General features: G+C 38.3%; 1 protein-coding gene across 1 annotated transcript in view; it reads left to right on the top strand.

The window, feature by feature from the left end:
• Positions 1–14,778: 14,778 nt before the first annotated feature.
• Positions 14,779–25,181, top strand: part of sorcs3 (sortilin related VPS10 domain containing receptor 3) — a 469,314-nt gene continuing 458,911 nt past the window's right edge. The window contains exon 1 of the mRNA XM_049469785.1: positions 14,779–15,481. Coding sequence (XP_049325742.1) covers positions 14,885–15,481 — 597 coding nt within the window. The 5' untranslated portion in view covers positions 14,779–14,884. The remainder of the gene's footprint in view (positions 15,482–25,181) is intronic.

The raw sequence follows: 25,181 nt of genomic DNA, 5'->3' as shown, positions 1-25,181 counted from the left end.
GCAGAAGCTGGAAAGAGACTGAATATGTCTGTGAAAGCCAGAAAACGAGAAAGAGAAACTAATCCGCCTGAAACATTTATTACACTCTACAACTGTAGGGGGAGCCCACGAGCACAAAATCTCAATCCTACCTAGTGGAGCTTTAAGTAATTAACTCTTAACATGTTCAGCACAGCTGTTAACTGAAAGCTGAAGATACCAGGTGACTCTACCTCATAAAGCTGACTGAGAAAATCCAGCCAAGAAGTGCAAAGCTGTCTTCCAAGCAAGAGTTGCTACTTTGAAGAATGTAAAATTTTCTTCACAGTTTGATCATCTTTTTTAAAATAATGAGAAAACACTGTTTTCAAGGTGTGTTCAAACTGTAAACTGGTACTATACTGTCTTCATCCATTGAGTCCACTATTTAGGGTGGAATGGAATCTAAATAAGCCAACATTAGCCTGGTATGGTAACATGAAGTATATTCCCTTTGGTTCAGCAATAGTTTGGAGTATGATCTCTAGTAATTAAGTGTGTGAAAAAAAACAGGAAAACTCGGTGGGGAAGTAAGAGCTACCCTGTCATATGATGTACCCAGGACTTACACTTATTCACTGGAATTCATTATATTAGGCATGTCCAATAACTTTTGGACATGTAGAGAGTACAGTTTATGATATAAGTCTACAGCCTCAGCATATAGAGCTTAGTGAATCACGGCTGCCCTTTTCAAATTATCCCCAGGTTGTCTTGCTGTCTCAAGATAAACATGGCCGTGTGAAAATTAGTCAAAGTAATGAACAGCACGTCGTGACTTTGTCTAAGCTGTGGAATATAATACATTTCTCCGAGCTGCACAGACAGCTGACTGGGGTCAAAAGGAGTTTCTGATAAGGGTGTCTAGGGATTGCTTTGTGTTTGTCCAAGGTCCATTAACAAGGCGAAAGAAATTAACTGTCAAGTCATTTTAGAATCATGAAATGACACTGATTTATCCCTGTTCCGGTACAGACTTAATCAACCTGAGAATAAATAACACGTAAAAAATGACATCCTTCATTGGCGGCCCTCTATTTTGTGCGGTAAGGAATAGATTTAGGGTTACGTTTAGGCTTTGAGTTCAAAGGACAGTGTTAGGGTATTTAGCTGAATGAAAGTAAGGTAAGTTAGGTACAGAAGGTACAGTACTAGATTAGATATTTTAGATTCTTCAAAGTAGCACCTCTTGCTTAGATAGAGACAGCTTTGCACGTCTTGGTTATATTTTCTCAGTCTTAGATTTATGAGGTAGCGTCACCTAGAATGTTCAGATTTCAGTTAACAGCTGTGCTGAACATGTCAAGAGTTAATTTTCTTGAATTTCTTCTCCTCTTAATGTGTTTGAGAGCATCAGTTGTGAAGACGTGAAGAGGTAGAGTTGGTATACAATGAATAGTCCTATTTGACAAATGTTATAATTCATATTATGGCAAGAACTACTCAACTAAGTAAAGACAAAATGTCTAAAAAAAAAAGAAAAGAAATGAAGGACAGTCAATCTGAAGAATGTCAAGACCACATGTAATGCAGGACTTCCAACTTCCAGCATTTGTCAGCAGGATAATGCTCACCCACACAAAGAAAGACTTAACTAAATGGTGTCTTCACCATATTGCAATTTTCCCTTGGCCTACCTGAACACCAGCTTTGTCACCAATTGAACATTTATGCTAACAGCTTGGGGAACTCATGGGAACAGTATCTATGAGGGTCTGAAGGCCTAGCTGCAAGATATATGGGTAAATGTACAGAAGGTACCATATGGAACCTATAGAGTTTTCTCCAATATACTGTACTTATCCTTTTGCTGTAATATTGTGATCACTCACAAGCTTCATTATTGCATACATTTACACATATCCAGTTAAATTCAACATGAACTAAACTTGAACAACTACCTTCTCCAATAAGAATACAAATGTGATTTCCTTTAGTTTATTCAGATAGTAGTTTAAAATACTATTCAATTATATTGAAAGAAAGAGCCTGAAAATTACAATAAAAAACAACTCCCTAAGACATCAGTAAACCTTTGGGCCAAAGTACAAGACAAATGTAGGATGCTGTCCTTTAAATATAACTCATAATAACTCACCATCAGTTCCTCCATCCAAACATTTCTATTCATAAGGAGGAAAACAGGCCACCTGGCTGCTAGCCAGCGTAGAGGGATGATCTCTGCTGTAGCTAGTGGGGTGGCTAGGAGTGTCTCTGACAGTGTGAGATGAAAAATCTATCACTCCATTGATTTGAATGAGGTATAAATCATATGCTAAGCCTACTGGTGTAATCAATATGTCTCCTCCTTTTCCCCTGGGTGTGCGAGTGAGCTGAAATAAGTGAGGATAAGCTTCTGCATAGATTTCATTCAGGAAGGGTTTTGTGGATTTTTAGATTTCGACTCAGAGACCACCCTTTGTTTGTAGAATTTAATTTGGGGCTTCATTTTTTAGGAACATTTTCTGAGGAGATTTGATATAGGTAAAATAAGGTAATCCAGTTTTATGAGAAAAGTAAGTAAAATAATAGAAGTTTCAAAACTGGAGTTAAGATTAAAAAAAAAGTTTAAAGTTTCGGAAATACATCGATGTGGTAGACCCCCAAAACAGTAGCTGTAACAATAGCACAACAAATCATACACTGTGTGAGGTTTATTAACAAAAAAAGCCTGTCAGTAATAGCTTTACTGGATGCAACAAAACAAAAAACATGAGCGCAATCAATCAATGCCAAAACCAAAATCAATCCAGAGTCAAAACCAGAAACCAAACAACAACAACCAAACCAACAAAAAATGATCCCCTGGTTGTGTTTATTACTAATGTGCTGGCCTGTGCTCTTGTGCTTCTTGCTTCATTGTTTCCTTGTTTGCCGCCAGAGCACCGGGGGGGTTCTAGAGGAGGGGCCCCGGGGCATTGGCCCCAGCTGAAACCTGATTGACCCCCTAAAGTGCCCCTGTCCTGTCACTCATCTGTCTTTTGCCCTAGAGCAGTGATCAATTTATAGCTGGATGCAATTCCATAACCAACCACTAGTGCCGCTAATGAGCCCAATATCTAGTGTGATTAAAGCTCAAGCAGGAGAGATGTGTTAATATGTTAAACTGACAGTGTAAAAAAAATTAATAAATAATAATAATAATAATAATAATAATAATAATAATAATAATAATAATAATAATTAAAAAAAAGGTTTTATAAAATGACAAAAATGCATTTATTTCTATATACATTAAAAATACATATACAAAAATTAGCAAGGGTATTTTTATGTTGAGTTAATATAATAACTCAACATACAAAATAATACTCATATAGTTTTATGAGTTAATATAATAAAAATATAACATCTGCAATAAAAACATATTAGCACAATCCATAAAAATCCAACGAAAAAGAAAAACTAAAGCAAACACTGGTAAAATACAAATGCAAATAATTTTGCAAATAATTGCCATGAATAATAAAGTAAACAAATATATAAATATATTAAAAGTGAGCAAGAGATGCAAGTATAGCCTACCGCATTTTGAAGTGAATTGGCTCAGTATCTGTGTGAATGAATCCTGGAATGCACGCAGAAAGGGTTCCTGGTTCAAATGGCCTGGCTTGGCTTTACAGGAATAAAATGTTCAAATAACATTGCTCTCTCTCAAAAAAAAAAAAAAAAAAAAAAAAACTAACCTATAGTACACAGTATCAGAGTATCAGATCGAACAATTAAACCCGTGACCTGGTTTAACATATTATTCGCTTAACCAGTTTACTCAATTTCTTAGCATCTTAATTCTCCATTAAAGAATATGTCATTTACACGAAACAAGTCAAATAAACACTGTAGCACTGTAGCTAGGTATTAACCAACACAAGGCTGCAGCTAGTGGCTACACTGGCTATGCTGCACCTACAATTTCCACATTTAGTGATGAAAATATTCGACAAAACCTTCATAATACGACATAAACACGAACAAAACGTAAATGTGTTTATTTTATTTGCTTCATTCTCTTGGAGTAGGGCAAAATAAACCTCCTGATTTTTATAATAATAGACCAGAAGTATAAACGAAAAGATTTTCCTAATAGCGTCCATTTCCACCCGACCAAAAAACACTGGAACACGTCAAGTCGTAATTATGACCTCCAACCTTGTAAGAAGGAATTTCCGAGGAGGACTTGAAGGCAGCATAACATCTAATGACTTATTTATTAGTCCGGGTTACAGCTACATTTAGCAGTGTTAAGGCTGTTGGCTTTTGTCTTTATTTCTGCCCATATTTTACCTCCTTTCAGTCGTCTCTTTTGTTTTCCTGATTTTTTCTCGTCCCCTTACCTAATTACTTACAGGTATTTGGAGTGATTAGTGCTTTTCGGAGGATCAGGTGTGGCTTCCTGAATAAAAGACCTTTGCTGGGACATAAGTTGAGTTTTAAAGTAGATTCTGTAGTTGAGGTAGGGTTGGGCTTTGGTAGGACTTTCTAGAGAAGATGTTTTTCTATGAAGGACTGTTGTAATACATATGAAACAGTCTGAAAAACAAAACAAAGAAATTGTCAAAAAAAATCTGCATTTTGAATGTATTTCCTGTCATTTTTGACAATGTTTTGTAGTGCTGTTTTCTTTTTTCTACCTGCAGAAAAAATAAATCTGATTCAGTGTTGTGCTGTGTGAAGGAAAGAGCTAATTTGAAGCGTCCAGACAAATCTTGGCTGTATTAGTAGTTTTATTTACGCATTCCTTATTTTATGCAGTATTTCATTGTTTTTAAATAAGCAGAGTTCTGGGTGAAGTCTGTCATAAGTGTTGTGTTGCTGTTACAGTGCTTGATGACTAGTAGAACTGAGTTCTGCTGTGTAAAGTTGGTTGAGAGTTGTGCTATGTTGCGTGAGTGGGGGAACTACGTGTTTGCTGAGAGGAAAAACTCTAAAAAACGAAATAAAATGCTGCAATCAAACACTGCTGGTGTCCAATCTCTCTCTTTCTCTTAAACAAAACAAAAAAAGAAAATAACCCAATGCAGAGGAAAAGGTACATTTAGGCTTACACTTTTTTGGGAGCTGATGTCTATCTTGGAGGTTGACCGGTGTGAGCAATGCTTCTTAAATTGGGGGTCCACAATGCTTTACAAGTTGCATCCCTTCTGTGTAAAATTTAGTTATTCCCACTTTTAATCATTATCCAGTTTAGCAATATCTTAACCTAAAAAAAAAGTTAGGGCTGCTTTTTTTTTGCCTTAGAAAAGGTGTGGCACTTGCTTGAAGCAGAAACAACTCTGTTGTTGATCTGAAAGAATGTAGAGCTGAGCAAGAAGTTCTTGCAGAAAATAAAACTCAAACAGATAAAAATGGGAACGTCTAATTGATCAGACTGCTGAAGCTGCTGGTTTTCTCAGAACAATGGACTGACCACCCTAGAGTCCAAAATGCATGGTTGAAGGTGTTTGGGTTGACTTTAATGGTGAAAAGCAGATAATGCTCCAACCTCTTACAGTGAACTTTTAAAAAAGAATCTGCTGATTTCTGCAGAAAAAGTAAAAAGAACAAGCACAGCGCAGAGAAGAAATAATAAAATGTTATACTTATTTGATTGAGATTTTAAGTTTAAAACATTAACTTGTACTTCTTTTTGACTAAATAAATTGTAATGTATAGTAAAGACATTTGTTAGAGGTAAAAAATACAGGAAAGGGTATTTTTATGTAGAACACTGCTATGCAAAATTAACATTTAATTTGTGTAAACTTGACAGATTATTATTGTAATTTAGCAGTGATTTCAATCACTGTAAATTAATTTACATTTTTTTTCAGTAGAGTTATTTACTTATCGTCTGTAATTTTAACAGGAAAACTCTGGTAACCACAGCTGCCAGCGTTTTCCTGTAAAAACTACAGTTTTTTTTTACAGTGTAGTTATTTTACTGTTGCGCTTACTTTATGATTAAAAGTACACGTTCATCGACATTATTTTCCCATAGAAAAATACTATTTGGGGGACTTTTTTGGCATGGCTATTCATTGACTTCTTACCTGACTATTGTGAGCATATATTGGTCCACTGGCTTGATAAGTATGTGGCACTACACTGGCTGATTATTACTGATGGACCACACTGATGATTGTCATGAGTACAAGGTCTATAAATTTAAATATTTTAAATGCACAGAAAACATTTTACAAAATAAATCAAGACAAATATTACAACCATTTAAGAGAAATATATTCTGACTAGGGATTAATATTTAAGTATTTACTTAGCTAATTTATAAAGGATAAAAGTAAGAAATACACTGTAAAAAAAGTTTCTTGAGCCCAGTAACCTTGCTCATTTAAATACGATTTTACATAAAATGATCATTTCTGGACTTTGCTTAACTAAAACAAGTACAGCCCAATGTTTTGTGTATGTATTTAGTTTAGAATTTTGCTGAAACATTGCATATAAAGTTAAGTCACAAGAAAATCAAAAATTACATGGTTGGAGTTTGTAGTTTAAGTTGGTTTTATAGACATATGGCTGCAGTAAATTCTGTTTAATAAAAACAGTTTAGAGTCATTTATTGAAATTAGGCTAGTAGGAAACCGCCAATATATTAGCTCCTTAAATTGTTGGCTAGCTAGCTATGGTGTAGGTACGAAAATATGTTACAATAAATGTTGCTGAATTTATCAGGCAACTACCTATCTAAGTAGCTAGCTGAAACTGTAGTTTATTTTTTTAAATGAAAAAATTGGCTAATTTGTGAAGCTAGCTCCATGGGGCTAGTTGAGTGAGAAAATCAGCAGGTGGCCATTAATTAGCTGGAGTATCGAGGATAATTGTTCCAGCTATTGGGTAGCCTGGCCCGACGCCACAAGCTCCAAGCCCAGTCAGCTGTGGCGCTAATGCCGCTAGCCCGAAGCTCCAAGACCGGTTGAGCCGCGGTAAAAAGAATTGGTATAACAGTGGGTAAATTAGCTTATAAATGGATATTAAAAACTTCACATTATCGCAGTTGTATTATTTACTCACGGTTATTATCTAGTACCTTATCTAGTTAGCTATCTTGTGCATAAATTATAAAGATTGGTAGACACTGCTAATGCTGGATTCCAGTGTTCCTTTGCCGGTAGCCCTACGTTCCAAGCCCGGTTGCCGGGGACCCGTGCTACTTTAAGCCATAGAATCATGACCAAAAAAAAAACTGTTTAAAAATATAGTGCAATATTTTTCAACCTTATTATTTGGTCATATCAGTTTTTTTTTTTGTACAAATGACCCAAAATATTTAGGGGGTTGTAATTAAAACAGTATTATTAAGTAAAGTAATTTTTTGTTGTAAAAATTACCAAAAAATAAAGCACTAGAAAAACTGTTTAAAAATATAGTGCAACATTTTTCCAACCTTATTAGGTAAAATATTTTTTGTAGCAATTACCAAAAATGATGTACAAGTTTTACTTAAAATATAGTGCAACATTTTTCCAACCTTATTGTTAAGTAAAGTATTTTTTAATTGCCAAAATGTGTTATTTTACTTAAAAATATAGTGCAACATTTTTGCAACCTTAAGTAATGTCAGTTTTTATTACTAAATAAAAGGTAGTCAGTATTTTTTGCAAAAATTACCAAGAATGATGTGCTAATTTTACTTAAAATATACTGCATTTTGGAACCTTAAGTAATGTCAGTTTAAATGTAAATGTTCCTTAAAAATATAATGCAACATCTTATTAGTGTCATTTTTTTAATAAAGATATTTAGTGTAAAAATGATCTGCTTGCTTTACTTTAAAAAATAATGCAACATTTTGTTTTTAGTAAATGACCAAAAGGTTTTGTGGGTTTTATTTAAAAATAGGATTGCAAATTTTGCCATACATTTTTAAAGTAAAATTAGTACATAGTTTTTAGTTTTTTTATAGGCTAGTGGAGAACAATGAAAATTTTCATTTTGTCAAATACTCTGTTTAGCCGTTGGCAGGCCGCCCAGAAAACGCTTAACAAAACCCTGTGGACCACCAGCTTTGCCATTCATAGAAATATGGGACCACTATCCTCTTGCTGTCAGGGGTATTAATATAAAATTAAATACATTCATATAAAAAAATCTTAACCATAATCTTTATTCATCCCCCTATTTATATTTTTTTCTTGAGGACGCTTGGTTCCTTTCAAACAGAGTAACATGGCCACGCGCGCAACCTTTTTCTCTGCCCTGTAGCCCACCACAGTGACCCTCCTGCCCACACAGCGCGCCTTGTCTGCCCACCGCATCTGTGTGCGCGCCTGACAGAAGGATAAATGTCACGGGAGCGCGCACACGTGAGAAAACTCCGCGATGGTCGTGCGCTTCGGCTCGAGGGAAGAGCGCGCGCACACAGTTCAGCTCTCTGCTGAGGAGGGCAGAGAAGAGCAGGGCACAACCTGATGTGTTTATGTTTTTGATTGATGTTTTAATTATTTGAGCATTCGTAATTTCTCAAGCAACCACGATTGTTACAAATAACCTGAAGTGCAGCACCCTTCATTAAATATATATAAAATAAAATTTTCCCTATATTTAGCAAAAAAAAAAAAAAAAAAAAAAAAACTACATTGTTACATTGCCTGTACCCCTTTTTTTAATGTTCAGAAGGGCCTAAATATGGCTTAGTCAGGTCAATTTAGTTTCTTGAGTTAGAACATGCAAGTTTGCAGGAATGAAAGCAAAACAGCTGAAAAAAAATCAACAAAATCAAACTCAAGACTTTGTTACTCGCGAACCGACTCGCGAATCGACTCGCGCGTTGAACAGTTATTTAAAACAAAAAGGGTGGAAAAACAGTCGAGAAAAAAAATCTAGTCTAAATTCTTAGCTGTAAATGTATAAGAAGTAAGTATCAAGTTACATTTACCAAAACAATTTTCAATGAACACACTCATGCAAAATATTTTCCATGTTTTTAGTATTTTAAAATTGTTAAATTAAATGAAAAATAGCCTTTGCAGATTTTTTCTAAACTCACTTAAGCTTATTTTAAATATGGCATTTGTGTGTTCTTGGCCTAGGCTAAAACCAGGTACTAATCTGCTTTTATCCCAGTCACATTCTAACCTGTTCCATTTTCCTTTCAAAGTTTTACTGAGCCAAAAACAAATGTTTTCTGAACATTTACACACTTGATCATCCATACTTGCTCAGGTTCCAACAAGTCAGCCTCAAGACAAGCAAAGACGCTTAAACGGTTTTCAGATGGCTTTTATAGTCCCAGGATAAGTTGGAGCATGCTCAGTGCAGACCATATGGTTTGGTCCAGGTAAGAGGGGACCACAAAGTCATTTAACATTGAAATTTCCATAATTTTTTTTGAGGTTTCAGTGTTTTCTACTTTAATTATGTGTGTAAATGTACTAATGTCTTGCAGTTAATGACTATATGTATATATTAAAGTTGTATGTTTGTATGTAATGATGTTACAAATGATTTAGGTTTTTTCAATGGGAAGCATTTTAGGTGAAAACATGTTTGAAAAAAGTAATTGGTTGTGGTTGAGGGAAGAGCTTACATTAGAAATGTGTAGAATTTCTAAATATTTCTTTTTTAAGTGGTCTTTTTTTTCCAGAGCCTTCCTGTATTACCTTTCTGATATTTAAATACTTGTAAATTCAAATTTGCAATACTACTACTACTACTACTACTACAAGTACTGCCACTACTAATAATAGAAAGTAACATTTTTAGTTTAGTTTGTCATTTCTAAGACAATTGTGATAATTTCTCCCTTTATCTGGTGACCACCAATCACAGCATTGATTTGACATCTTGTCTTTAAACCTATGACAACATTGATTTATAGGTTATCAATCAAAACTATCCAAAAACCCTTAAATCAATGCTGATTTAACATTGAACCAACCATATTTTGGGCTAAGGTTTGTGGACACAGCTCTATTATCCAACAATATTCAAATTCCTTCATTAGTAATAGCTTATATACCAACACTGAAACCATAGCACCACTGCTGAACTACAATCACACTCACAGTTTCTAGAAGAACAGCATTCTCTAGTTTAATCATATATTCCTTTTCATCATGGAGTGGGAGTATCCAGCATCATTACCATTTATATCATTACATACATTTTTTATTGCAAAAAAAATAAATTACTTATATGTATTGGACATATGCTGTATACTATAGCTCTTAAATAATTTTGAATATTCATTTATGATCTAGGGTCCCTGGAGACGAAAATGGTGAAAATGGTCTTCGCCACAACACATCCTTACACACATAAAGAAGGCGGGGTTACTTAAAAAAAAAAGTGATTGTTAGTCCTGGCTGGCAATACACAGCTGATTTAGAGTTGTAGTTGATTATACTAAAGAATTGTCTCATTTTATCTCAGTATTATTGATCATGTGATGTTGGTTGCATTACAGACACTCTGTACTCTGTTTCTCAACCTATTCTTTTCTCATTGTTTCTTTCTGTTTCTCATTTTGATATTTCTCTCATTCCCTCTATCTTTTACTGTTTTTCTCTCTGTCTTACTTTTTTTTTACTTTCTCTTTCACTGTTTATCAGTCTCTCTCTCTCTCTTATACTGTTTCTATTTTTGTTTCTCTCTCTTTCTCCTTCTCTGTTTCTCTTCCTCTCCATCCGGGTTGCTGTTTCTTTTTCATTTTTGTTTTCTCGCTTTTTCACTGTTTCTCACTCTATTCTCCTCTCCTAATTTCTTTCTGTTTCTCATTCTCCTCCGTTACTCTTTTACTGTTTATTAACAGACTTTACGGATCACCTACCTGCCTTACATGGATTAGCTTAGTTAGAGTTGTAGTCGATTAACTACTAAAAGATTGTCTTATCTCATCTCTTCTGTTATTGATCATGTGATTATATTGTGCTGTTGCTTGCAGTACAGACACTGTACAAAGTTCTTTAGCCGTTTTTTTGGTAAGTAGTTGTTAGTCAGTTAGCTAACATTAGTGTAGTTAGACATGCTATGCATTTATTTTCTGCTTTGGATCGAATTCAAATAATGTTTAAAGTATTTTTTTCGCTTTTAATTTGCACTTTTACTGTTGCAACATTATACTTACTGGACAACTGCGGAAATAAATCTGAAATTAAAAAATCTACTTAAAAATCTACTAAACCTTGGCTATTGAAAAGCAAAAAAAGCAAAAGCTGCATATGCTCAGAAAATCCAGGGACACTTTTCCTCCCAGGATCCACAGAGCATGTGGAGGGGCATCAAGTGCATCACGGACTACAAATCTAACGTTGCACAAAGCTCCAAAGACCCATCCCTGCCTGAGGCTCTCAACACGTTCTACGCCCGCTTTGAGAACCCTGACACACCCCCCAGCACCAGACTCCCACACTCACCAGGAGAGGAGCCCCTCAGCGTGACACCAGCAAAAGTAAGGAGGACACTGAGGAGGATTAACCCCCGGAAAGCTGCCGGCCCGGACAACATCCCCGGACAGGTGCTAAAAGACTGCGCAGACCAGCTCTCGGACGTCCTGGCCGACATTTTCAACGCGTCCCTCATCCAGGCAGTTGTCCCCACTTGCCTGAAGACCGCCACCATCATCCCGGTCCCCAAGAGCTCCACAGTGACAGGTCTGAATGACTACCGGCCAGTAGCCCTCACTCCGATAGTCACAAAGTGCTTTGAAAGACTGGTTCAGACCCACATCAAAGCCACCATCAACATCACTGTGGATCCACACCAGTACGCATACAGGAAGAACCGATCCACAGAGGATGCCATTTCCTCCGTGGTCCACACTGCCCTCACCCACCTGGAGCAGAAGGATTCCTACGTTCGGATGCTCTTTGTGGACTTCACATCTGCTTTCAACACCATGATTCCTCAGACACTGATAACCAAACTCTCCTCACTTGGACTGAGCTCTTCCCTGTGCAACTGGGTCCTAGACTTCCTGACCAACAGGCCGCAGTCTGTGAGGATTCACAACATCTCCTCCCCCTCCATAATCCTCAGCACTGGCTCCCCTCAGGGCTGTGTGCTGAGCCCCCTCCTGTTCACACTGCTCACATATGACTGCTCACCTCTCCATCCAGGCTGTCATATTGTGAAGTTTGCGGACGACACGGCAGTGGTTGGATGCATCACGAACAGAGATGAGTCCAGCTACAGGCAGGAGGTGGAACACCTGGAGGATTGGTGCAGAGAAAACAACCTCTGCATCAATGTAAAAAAGACAAAGGAGATGATTGTGGACTTCAGAAGGGGCAAGCATGCCCACCTCCCCCGCACATTGGAGGATCTGCGGTGGAAGTGGTTGACAGCTACAGGTACTTGGGTGTGCACCTGACCAGCAACCTCACCTGGAGCAACAACACTTCCACTCTGGTCAGGAAGGCACATCAGCGGCTCTACTTCCTCAGGAGGCTGAGACGAGCTGGACTCGGGAGCGTAGTCCTCACCTCCTTCTACAGATGTGTGGTGGAGAGCGTCGTGTGCTCCAGCATCAATGTGTGGCATGGAAGCTGCTCTGCTGCAGACAGGAAAGCTCTGCAGAGGGTGGTGAAGGCTGCACAGAGGATTGTTGGAGTTAGCTTCCCCAGCACCACAGACATTTACACCTCCAGGTGCAGGAAAAGGGCCACCTGCATCAGGAAGGATCCCACCCACCCAGCACACGCACTTTTTGTCCCACTCCCCTCAGGCCGGAGGCTGCGGAGCATTAAGTGCAAAACAACAAGACTCAGAAACAGCTTCATTCCGGAAGCTGTAAGACTCTTAAACTCCACTTAACAACACACTGCACTGACACCAAGGACAAATTACTGTTTACTGTTTACCAACATGGTCACTTTACTTGCACTGAGACACTTTATCTCCACTGCTCTAATTCACATTATCATGCTGCTATAGCACACTTGCACTCCGGAATTCATGTTGCTGAACTTTTCCACTCTCTATTTATTTATTTTTTTTATTCTTGGGATATTTATCTATCTATTTTGTATATTCTATTTCTTTTATTGTATTCTTTTTTTATCTATATATCTATTAATAACAGCTCTTTGGGTGTAAAACTGGATCGTGAGATCACAATTTCGTTCCACCTCATGTACCACATGTGATGCGAATGACAATAAAAATCTCCTTGAATCCTTGAAACTCTACGCAGTAGAGTTTCAATAGCCAAGGTTTTGTAGATTTCTAAGTAGATTTTTTTCATTTCAGATTTATTTCCGCAGTTGTCCAGTAAGTATAATGTTTCATCCTATCTCCCGATTTCCCTCTCTTTTTATCCTTTTGTCATCTCTCTCTGTTTCTCATTTTTTCTCTCTCTCTCCCTCTGTTTCACTGTATCACTGTTTTTCTCTAACTCTCCCCCTCTTTTCCTGTTTTTTTGTTTCTCTTTTTGTTTCTCTTTCCGTCTGTTTTTACTGTTTCCAACTCCTTTCCTTATGTTTATCTCTCTCTCTTTCACTGTTTGTTTTTCTCCATCTCTGTCGCTGTTTCCTTCTCTATCTCTCTTTTTTGTTTTCTTACTTTTACTGCCTCTTTCTGTTCTTGCTGTTTCTTTCTCTTTCTTTCCTTTTCTTACACTCTCTTCCTCTCCCTTTTTTCTGTTTCTTGTTCTGCAATTTCTCTTTCTCTCTCTCTCTCTCTCTCTCTTTCTGTCTCTGTCTTTTACTATTTCTCTTTCTCACTTTCTATTTTAATACATGTCCCTACCTTTCTCACTTTCTCTCTCCACTGTCTCTCTCTTTTTCTTTGCTTCTCTTTTTTTCTTTCTCTTTCACTCTTTCTCTCTTTCAGTTTTTACACTTTCTTCCTCTCCCTTTATTCTGTTTCTCATTCTGCAATTTCTCTTAAACTCTTTCTTTCACTGTTTCTTTCACTCCAACTCACTCTTTCTTTTTCTCTCATGTCTTCTCTTCTCTCTCTCACTACTCACTATCTCTATTTTACTGTTTATCGTTCTCTCTCTGTCTTTTTCTCCATTTCACTTCTCTCTCCATTTTTGCTTTTTTCTGTTCCTCTTCCCCTCTCTCTGTTGCTGTTATTTTCTCTTTTGCTGTTTCTCCAACTAACTCTCTCTCTTTTTCACTCATAACTCCACTTCACTCCCCATTTTCTTTCTCTCTCTCTCTCTCTCTCTCTCTCTCTCTCTCTCACACACACACACACACACACTAATCACTATCTCTCTTGCATTGTTTATTATTCTCTCTCTCTGTGTCTTTTTCTCCCTTTCTATTTTAGGCCTTCACTTTTCTCCCCATTTTTGCTCTCTCTTTCTCTCTCTCTCTCTTGCTCGCTCTTTTTTCTGTTTCTGTTTTTCTCTGTCTCTGTTGCTGTTTCTCTCTCTTTCACTAGTTATCGCTGTCACTTTTCTAAACTCTCTTCCCCTCCATATTTGTTTCTGTTTCTCGTTCTGCAATTTCTCATTGTCTCTCTTTCACTCATGTCCCCACTTCTCTCCCCATTTTTGCTGTCTCACTTTCTCTCTCTCTCTCTCTCTCTCTCTCTCTCGCTCTCTCACACACACACAGCTCCGCCCCCCCTCCCCCCTCTCTCCTCCTCCGCTGCTGTATCTGATGCCCCCCCTGATGGAGGAGAGCAGTTTAGCTGAGGAGCGCTGCGCTCTGCTCTCTCACCAAACCGGAGCTCGAGCTCCTCCGTAAAACTGCTTCTCCGCTTCACGAGGAGGAGGAGGAGGGGGGGTTCCTAACACACACACATTTACACACACACACATTCACACCACACATCACACACACTCAGAGAAACACACACACACACGCGCGCGCACACAGTGCTTTCCCACCGCTGTGGAGATATATAGATACAGGGAAGGAGTATAGAGCTAGCGCGCGGACCCCCTGACTTTACGGCTCCCACTTTCAGCACCATGGAGAGCGCGCGGGCTGCCCTGGCTCTGTGCGCGTGGCTCGGCTGGTCTGCGCTGCTCGTGGCTCCCGGTGGAGCCGAAGTGACCTGCGGCTCGTGCCCGCGGCCAGCCCGGATTGGGAGCGCGACCGGAGCCCTGCAAATGGACCAGGGTTTTGGACCCATTGCGACGTTGGATAAGTCGCTGGACAGCGCTCGCGCCGACTTTCGCCCGACCGCGCTTGTTTTGGAAAGTGCGGGAGCGCGCGGGCGGAGCCCGAAAGTGGCCGCGAGTACGGAGGAGGGCGCGGAACGCTGGACACCGCCGACATCCAGGCGCAAAAGAAGCGCGCCGGGTCCGGACCCTTCTGCCCAACTGACCGGGCGCAGGGACCCCAACCTGGGCGACTCAGAGACCCCTTCGGATGAGCGCACGAGGAGTCACGGGCTGCTGTTGGATGGCCGTAGGGACGGATCGGACGGTCGCTGGAGCCGCGACGACGGTCGGGTGTCCGGTTCAAAGCTGGACGAAGCCAAACTGACCAGCAGTACTTTCGCCCTGGCCGGAGACTCGGCGCATAACCACGCTGTGGTCTACTGGACCGGACAGAACAGCAGCGTGAGTAGTCCTCTCTAGCTCTGTTTTTCTCTCTCTTTTATCTTTTCACCTGCCTCCCTACCTCTTACCTTACCTCTCTACATCCTCTTGTTCACGATCATCCACAGCTGGTTTATCACCTCCAGGCTTTTATTTATTTATTTATTTATTTTAAATACTTCAACTGTAGCCATATAGATCTTTTTTTTCCCATTGATCTTCCAAAGGTATATAGGCTCAATCTGATTGTGCGATTTTTACTGTACGTCTTGAGAAGGTTGAAAAAGTCGCAAAGTAGCAGAACTTACTCGACTGTTTCGCTTGTTGTTGTGTGTTGACTGCAAGGTTGGTGCAATCAAGATGAATATGTGTTCAGCACACCCTCCTGAAAGTCCCTGTTGCACTCCCTTCCCTTTATTTTCTGCTCTTATTCTGAGATTCTTCTATGCTGCTGTTCTGAAGAAAAAAGGCTTTCATTAAAAAAGCCCATTTGGAGCCTTAAATGTAAGGCTTAGTATTGGCATCTGATCTTTTGATCTTGGGGTTGTGCGATTTTACTGTATGTTTTAAGGGATTCAAAAGTCGCAAAGTAGCTTATTTTTCTGTGTTGACTGCATGTTTGGTGTAATTAAGAATATGAATATGTGTTCAAGAAACCGTCCTCATTTGTTCTCTTTTTTCTAAAACCCTGTTGCACTCCTTTCCCTCCATTATTTGCTCCAATTCTGCTATTCTCATGTTCTGCCGTTCTGAAAATGAAAGGAAATTGACCACATTAGTCAGTTGCTGGGCTTATTCGCGGATGTGTCTGTTTGATTGCTTGTGTTGCTGTGTTGTGGAACTCTGGGGTCTCTGGGAAGTCGTCTTGGAACAGTTAAGCGAGACCACCCAATTGCCACACTCTTGATTTTATTGTTTACAAAACTGTCGCTTAAGTGGTATCCTCAAGAGTATGTCTTTGATACCTTTAGTTTAATGACAATTTGTGTTCTATATATTCTATATATTCCTCTATAAACATTTAACGGACTAAATTAAATCTAAAGGATCATGCTGTACCTTTGAGGGTTTTTGTTGTACTGTTTGTACTTTGCTGAACAAAATGTACCTGTACTTTTTATTTTTTCTGACAGTGCCGTGTGCGATCTAAATTATAAATGCCGACTTGTACTGGTTTGTTTTGGCTGAGGAACCTTTGAAATAATCATGAAGGAAAGTGCTAGAGTTGGGATATGGGCATAACGTGGTTGCAACTGGTGCAGCGTTTGGATTTAAACATGGTAGAAAAACACGGGGCCAGGCCTACACTCTTATAATAATATTTAACAACAAAAAGATACAAAACTGCCACTAGGGTGGTAAAGGTTGTGCTACTGAGGTGCTATTAATAAATCACTTCAGGACATTTAGTTAATGGACGTATTTGTGCTATTTACACACACAGCTCTGGAAAAAGAGAGACCACTTAAAAAGGATGAGTTTCTTTGATTTTACCAAATTAAAAACCTCTGGAATATACTTAAGAGGAAGATGGATTATCACAAGCCATCAAATCAAGCTGAACTGCTTGATGTTTTTGCACCAATGGCATAAAGTTATCCAAAAGCAGTGTGTAAAACCGGTGGAGAAGAACATGCCAAAATGCATGAAAACTGTGATTAAACCAAATATTGATTTCTGAACTCTTAAAACTTTCTTAATATTAACTTTTTTTTCAATGTTTCTGCAAATAAATGCTCTAATTGACAATATTTTTATTTGAAATTTGGGAGAAAGGTTGCCTATAGTTTATAAAATAAAACAATAATGTTAATTTTACTTAAACATATACATAGAAATAGCAAAATGAGAGAAACTGATTCAGAAACTGAAGGGGTCTCTTGTTTCTTTCCAGAGCTGTATTTCTTGCAGTTGGTTCTCTGTACTTTTAAGGTTGGTAATAGTTGGACCTGAGGGGTCACGTTGTACATTTGAGGGGTTTCCATTTGAACTGTTTGTCCTATGGTATAAAAATATACTGTTACTTTATGTATCTGACTTAATTCTATAGAATGCTGATGTTCTGTTATGTTGTTTTGCATCTCTTCTCTGCATACATGTACATTTTAGACTCAGTTTTACCTGCTGTGTTTGCACTTTAGGCATTTCCCGCCATTTTTTTGTTTTCTACACACACTTTCGGACTAGTTTTACTTCAGTTTTTTTAAATCACGTTTACTAACGCAATAATAAACTTTTTTTTGTAAAGGGCACAATCTGAGAGGGCAGCAGTTGCACCGGCTCTCCAAAAGGGGGCGTCCAGAGCTGGAGAGAGCGGAGCGGCCCGCCGATGGGTTTACCCCAAGGGCTTTTTAAAAGATGCTCCCAGACAGCTGCTAAGAGGGCCCTGAGGATGAGGTAATGCAGCCTGGTCCAGGGAAAAGACCTTATATTAAACTCCTGTCATGTCTAGACTAATAGAACATAGTGTATGATTGTACAGATTTGGGAAATGTCTTTTTTTTAAGATCATTTAAAAAAAAAAGTGTAAGTAGTCTACATGAATTATGGATTAATGCTCCTAGAAGCAGAATAAACCCATTTAATGGCTTTTATGGCTTATATTTTCTTACTCTCCTGAGAGAAAAAGGTACCAAAGGTGCCACTAGCTGTACCAGGTACTGCTTGACACAGGAGGGGGGGTCATTTCATAAGCAACATAATATAACATAACAATACAGGGAAATGATAAATCCTACAGTACTATTAATCTTCAGTATTGTTAGTTAAAGAATAAAAGGTGTAATACATTGATATATGATCAATACAACTGCATTTTGCATAAGACATTCTCATAATGTTTTGAGTCAGTCCACAATATATATATATATATATATATATATATATATATATATATATATATATATATATATATATATATATATATATAATACACAGCGGTTCACAATGGTACCTTCACATTGTCTGTACCTGTGCACTACCTTATTATGTATGCATTATGACATTATGATGAGATGTTTTCTGACTGTTTAAGGACTGCAGTATATGGACTAAAGAAGTAGGGGATCAGGGGGTCGGCTCCTACTCAATATTCAATTAGGCCACCTGCGTATCTGCCCCATCAATACATTATGTAATAAATTATACAGTGAAATAGGCCCACATTATTCCTGATGCCATGTTGCAAAAGCATTTGGCAGTGATTAATATAATCATTAATATGACCACGGGATGTGGAGTTCCCTGTCGTTATTTGAAACAGCTCTGTGCAAGTCGCTTGTGAAAAATGAGAAAAAGTGAGGAATTGCTGTAAAAAAAATAAACTGTGCTCATTTCTGTTTTTAGTAAATTGACATTTTTAGATGTTTTATATACTTTATCTATCTATCTACCCTTCAAAAAACACTTAAAAATAACATTAAAACCATCTCCTTCTACACTTTCTACACACAAGGTCCATTTTTCAGCTCCAATTAACTTATCATATACTAGTTTATAATAATGTAGTTTATAATTAAAGATCTGTAATTCTTCTAGTTCTGTTCAAGCTTCATTAGCTTTTACAATTTCACTTGTTCTCCAATGGTTAGTTGTGTTGGTGTGTTAGTGAGCTGTTCTTAGTCTATCAGTGACACTGAGGTGTTTAAAAACTCCAGCAGCACTGCTGTTTCTGATCCACATTTGCCAGTGTGTGAAAAAGCCTTATGCCCTATCTAGACGGGATTCGTTTCCCAGGGTGACATCTGTAAAAAATATTTCACACTTCACTCAGTGATAAAACTCTTGCATCCAGACTGCAAATAAAAAAAAAGAAGGTCCAGTGATTTGTTTGGCTTTCTCGGTCACATGACATCGCGCTCAGTAGCTCCTCCATTTCCACTAGCTGTTGTGTTTACGTGGATCTCCGTGGGGTGACAAAACTCAGAGATGTGGATCCGGACGGGACTAAAATTACCGGCGGACCCCCCATAAAAGAGACCTTGCATTCTTATTTGGGACATTATATTTCTGCTTCTCTTCAGCATGATACTTAATTGTTTAAAATGCTGACCCTTTGGCCTCATATGGAGACACTGCCCATACCAACCAGTGGTCACATGACAACATTGACACTCAGATGTTTGTAACAAAGGTGGCAGGAATCCCAGTCAAATTTTTTTACAGCCAGTCCAGACAGAAACATGGGTCAGGAAAAAAAAATTCATACAATTAAATGTTTGCAACTACTTCATTTACGTACTGCAGAAAGACTAAGTTTAGTTTTATACATAATAGTTGCCACTAATCCCAAACTAAAATTGCAAGGAAGGGACTTATTTTTGAACACCTCTTTTCTTAGTTAAGGCTGCATAATTTTTATCCAACTCTTTTCTATGCAGTTGGTTGCTGTCAATACAAAGCCCTTTATCTCTGTTTTCGTTGTTTGTTTAATTATTGATCTGCATTATTTGTAAACACCAGCTGCTTTTTTGCATTGTGAAGATTTGTCATAACAAATAGACCAATAGAAAAAGCTTAGAATTACTTAGAATACAATTAATTCTTGTTATTTTAACATAATCTACATTAAACGTTTCTGATACTGTTTAAGGAGTTAATTTTGCTGTTTTTTTTGGAATTTGGTAATGACAGTGCCCTCGTACATGTTTGATGATGAATTTGCACACGGGTGACGCACAGATGTTCCCAACTGTAGGACACCGCTGCCTTCACATCATTAAGCTCTGAATTTCGAATGAACCGCTCTTGCGTCAAGCTTATTTCAGCTAAATCATTTCACAGCATGCATTTAAGTGAGGTTGCAGCTTCTCTCTAGGATGCTTGGGTTCATGTTTTGCACTCTAGAAAGGAAATGCCTTCTTGATACAGACAGTAGAATAACTACCAGAGAATGCTGCAGTTCATTTTTTATATATATATATTTTCACTATTATGTCTCTGAAAAGGCAATTTTGGGGTAAAAGGACACCACTTTGAATGAAAATCAGTGGAAATAAATTTTATTTCAAGTAATGTGGATGCATTTCTTTTGGATAAACAAAAAACAGAAATAACTGAGATTAATATAATATAATATAATAGTTATAAAGTTTTTTGCTCTTTGCCACATCTCGTTGCTGTAGATACCTCATGATCTTAGATGCAAATAATATCCCTAATTATATTCATATCATATAATCTTGTGCATACTGCTGTAATTCTGCTGTAAATGTAACACCATTTAACTTTATTTTTATATATTTTTGGTTTATTATTTCTTGCTTTGTTGTTTTTTTTTCTTAATCTTTATTTGGCATCCTTCTTCCAATCTACCAATTTTTTCTGTAAACATTCTGTAAAAATTGTCCAACCTATTTTTGGTCGGTTGGTCACTCCTGGGAAGGTTCACCAGTGTTCCATGTTTTCTCCATTTGTAAATAATGATCCGTTGGAGTCCCAAAGCCTTAGAAATGACTTTTTGACCTTTTCCAGACTGATAGATGATCAGTGACTTTGTTTTCTCATCTGGTTTCGAATTTCGTCACATTGAGGCATAATGTGTTGTTTTTTTTAGATCTTTTTGCTGCTTCTTGTTGTCAGACAGGTTGTATTTAAGTGATTTTTTTTATTTTACAGGTCTGTCAGTAATCAGGCCTGGTTGTGGTTGGTAGCGAAAGTGAACTCAGCTTTTCAAAAAGTGCAAAGACTTTTTTACACAGGTCTAGATTGGTTTGGATATTTTTTCCCCCTTAAAAAAATGAAATCATCGTTTTACTCAGGTTGTATTTTGTAATATTAAACTTTGTTTGAAAATCTAAAAAAATTAATTTGACAAAAATGCTAAATAAATGTTTTTTTTTTCAATGTATTGCACTATATTTGCGATATATTGTATCGTAACCAATGTATCGTCAAGTTCTTGCCAGTGCACAGCCCCTACATACTGTACAGCACATTTCTATTATGAGACTACATCTGTATTGTTTATATGTAGTTCTTGTCATTCAACTATTCTCTAGGCCAAAAAAAAGCTTTTTGGGCACTTTATTGATGCAAAATGGATAGAAACCCATTTAGCTTCTCTCCTATGAATACTCCAGACTCATACTCACAGAGACTCAGCTTTATCATTTAAGCCAGTGCTTTTCAAACTGTGGTACATATACCATTGGTAAAAAAAAAATATGTTTTCAATGTTTTTTTTTTATGTAGTAAATGCATGTGCGTACCAGGAGATGTCCAAATCCTTGGGTCTTAAGAATTTGCCTGATTTGATTGGAGACGATAACATGTTGTTGGTGTTGGAGAAAAATAGAATTTTCTCCAAGTGTAATGATCTTTATAATAAAAGTCATTTTGAAGCATTTCTATCGGAATTTGGAGTATATCTTTCAGTAGTATTAATGTCTTGTATTTCACCTTGACCTCATGATATCCAACCAGCGCTATTACACATTGCATTTTTGTCCATATTATTCACTAGTTTGCTTTTATATGATGTTTCTGTGGATGACTTTTAGGTGGTATTTTGACTTTTTAGTTTGATGGTAATTGGTACCTGGTCTATAATGTTTAAGAACCACTGATCTAAGCTACTGTGTCTTCATGAATGTTGACTGTAGCACTTTAGCCTCTTGCTCAAAAAACACACCCCAAAAGAACACACACATAAAAAACCCAACGACTCCCAGCCGGAGATGTAAATTGCTACCCCAGTGCGTGGAGGCCCTGTCTGAAGACATTAAGTTTGGCTTTAGGAAGTGGTTTTGTAAGCATCAGTGATAGCAGGAGCGGCACTTTTGGGGAAGGGTTATTGCCTGACTGTTCTCTTTCTCCATCCCCTCAGCTGTACATCTTCTATAATTACCTTGAAGACTGAAGCATCCATTTTGAAAGAATTTGCCCCGGCCCGCAGAATGCCTACTCAAGCATGTTTCTCGCTGTCTGCTGTCCAGCAGTAGTGCTTTGTCTCCATTGGAGGCTGTTGCTGCCTTGTTTTATGGGCAAAGAGAGAAGCGTGCCAGGCTTGAGTGAGAAAATGGCTATTTTTATCATTATTAACATTTTTATTTTGGCTGGTCTGAGGAGGTTAAGTCTGAGAAGTTAACCCCTAAGATACACTGAAGACCTTACAGATTAAAAGAGGGGTTAAGTTTTAAACAATATATAGGCTGTAAACTGTTAGTACAGAAATGAAATGGAAACGAAATGGAAATGAAAACGAGTCATGAGAGTTTACAAAAAAATATCTCTAAATGTAATACTTGCTTTTGACAATGTAACTGACAATGTAAACTTAAAAATGAGCTCTAAAATAAAATTGAAACTTTTAATTTAGCAACATTTTTTAAACCTACAGGTAACAATAGCTTGTAACAATGGTGAATAGCAATTGTTATTGCTATTAACAATTGGTAGTTTTAAAATCCATAAACAAGAGCAAATAAACACACTATATTTCATCTATGGCATTACTCCAAAGAACTGTTTTTCTGCACCTTGGTTTTTAACCCTTAAATGCTTAACCCTTTGATCTACACAGTTGTGAACATTTTTACTGGTGCATTAAGAGTATCTGCATTGCTCTGCACACTAGTGCAAAGGTATGGTGTAGCATAGGGTATGTTATAGGGTATGGTATAGGATACAGAGTAGGCTATGGTGTAGGATACATTGTAGGTGCAGTGTAGGGTGTGGCATTGGGTACTGTATAGGGTAAAGTGTAGGGTATGGTGTAGGATACATTGTAGGGTGCGGTGTAAGGTATGGCATAGGGTACAGTATAGGGTATAGTGTAGGGTATGGTGTAGGATACACAGTAGGGTGCAGTGTAGGGTGCGGTGTAAGGTATGGCATAGGGTACAGTATAGGGTATAGTGTAAGGTATGGTGTAGGATACACAGTAGGGTGCAGTGTAGGGTGCGGTGTAAGGTATGGCATAGGGTACAGTATAGGGTATTGTTTAGGGTATGGTGTTGAATAAGTTGTAGGCTACAGAGCAGGCTATGGTGTAGGATACGTAGTATGTTAAATGTAGTATAGTATGGCATGCAGAGTACAGAGTAGGGTATGATCTAGGATACGTAATACGGTGCGGTTTAAAATACATAGTAGGGTACAGAGTAGGGTACGATCTTGGATAGGTAGTAGGGTGCGGTTTGAAATACATAGTAGGGTACGGTCTAGAATAGGTAGTAGGATTCAGTGTAGGATACATAGTAGGGTATGGTGTAAGCTACAGATTAGGGTACGATCTAGGATAAGAAGTTGGGTGCAGTGTAGAGTATGTAGTTGGGTGTGGTTTTAGGGAATGGCGTAGGGTACAGAGTAGGGTATGGTCTAGGATACATAGTTGAGTGCTGTGTAGGATACATAGTAGGATATGGTGTAGGGTACAGAGTAGGGTACGGTCTAGGATGCATTGTTGGGTGCTGTGTAGGAAATGTAGTAGGGTGTGGTGTGGGGTATAATGTAGGTTACAAAGTAGGGTATGGTCTAGGATATGTAGTAGGGTGTAGTATAGGATAGGGTGCGGTGTAGGGTATGACGTAGGGTATAGTGTAGAGTACGGTATAGAATACTTAGTAGGGTGCAGGGTAGCCTATGTAGTAGGATACAGAGTAGGGTGCAGTGTAGGATATGTAGTAGGGTGCGTTTTAGGTCATGGCGTAGGGTGTATGGTTAAATATAGGATATGCGTCAGCTATGAGGTAGATTCGACACAAAAGCATGCACTAAATTGGCCTTTAAAGCTTTGTAGGGATGGTTATGGTTTTGGTTTTCACTGTTTTTGCTTTTCTTTTCAGAGCAGTTTGGCAAATCATGTCCACAAAGGAGCTCACTGTGTTCTATTCCAATTTGTCCTCATGTCAACACGGCTCTATTTTGGTCTCCTTTTGCCTTCCATCATTTGCGCTGTCTGCGTTGCGACTAAATTATTCTTTTTTTTGCAGTTTCACGCTCTCGTCTCATTTTTGTCTCCTTTGGTTTCCCTCCTCTACCTTGTCTGTTGCTCTTTGTGTGGGCTATTACTTACTAAGGCCCTCTGGTATTTCGTGATCTTGGCAGTTTATGAGCAATATTTCAGCCTCAGTCATTCTGACAGACGTGAAGTGACAGCTATTACCTCGCTGCTGTTCTCTGTTATTATCGCCGACTCTCTGGGCTCAACTTAGTTCGTAACTCACTGGAGCACGAGCCAAGGGTCTTTGGAAGCTCAACTTTGGATTTTTTTGTATCAGAGACGGGAGAGAAAATGACGGGAACAGCGAGAAAGAACTTGATCAATAGTATGTTAATATTCTGACAGTTTTGCCTTTTTTTTCCCCCCACATGGCACATACCCCCGCCGCGGTTTGATGTCGTACATTCAATGAGAAAATCAAAACTACTTATTAGCATAAGATGCAAGGTGGTGCACCGGCACACTTGAATGGAGTCTAATGCAGACTCGCTTCACAGAGATGGAGGTCATTCTCATACATTCCACCATCACGCGCTTCAGGGCTTTCTTTGAAGCGCAGACGTCTCGGTGGAAATCTACGGCCTCGGTAGAAAATGTGGACATTTCTCACTTATCAATAGATTTTTTTTTTATCACCGCAAGCGATTGAGGGAAGTTTCTTTTTACCTTCCTTTAAACTCTCGTGACATTCTTGTGAGTGAGCACAACCATTACGTGAAACCAAGCCACGTGACCCACTTGAGGCCTGGGTCATCTTCATTACTTCGACTCGAGGGT

The sequence above is a fragment of the Astyanax mexicanus genome, chromosome 21, assembly GCF_023375975.1.
Source record: "Astyanax mexicanus isolate ESR-SI-001 chromosome 21, AstMex3_surface, whole genome shotgun sequence".
NCBI lineage: Eukaryota > Metazoa > Chordata > Actinopteri > Characiformes > Acestrorhamphidae > Astyanax > Astyanax mexicanus.
This window is presented reverse-complemented; position numbering and strand designations above follow the sequence as displayed.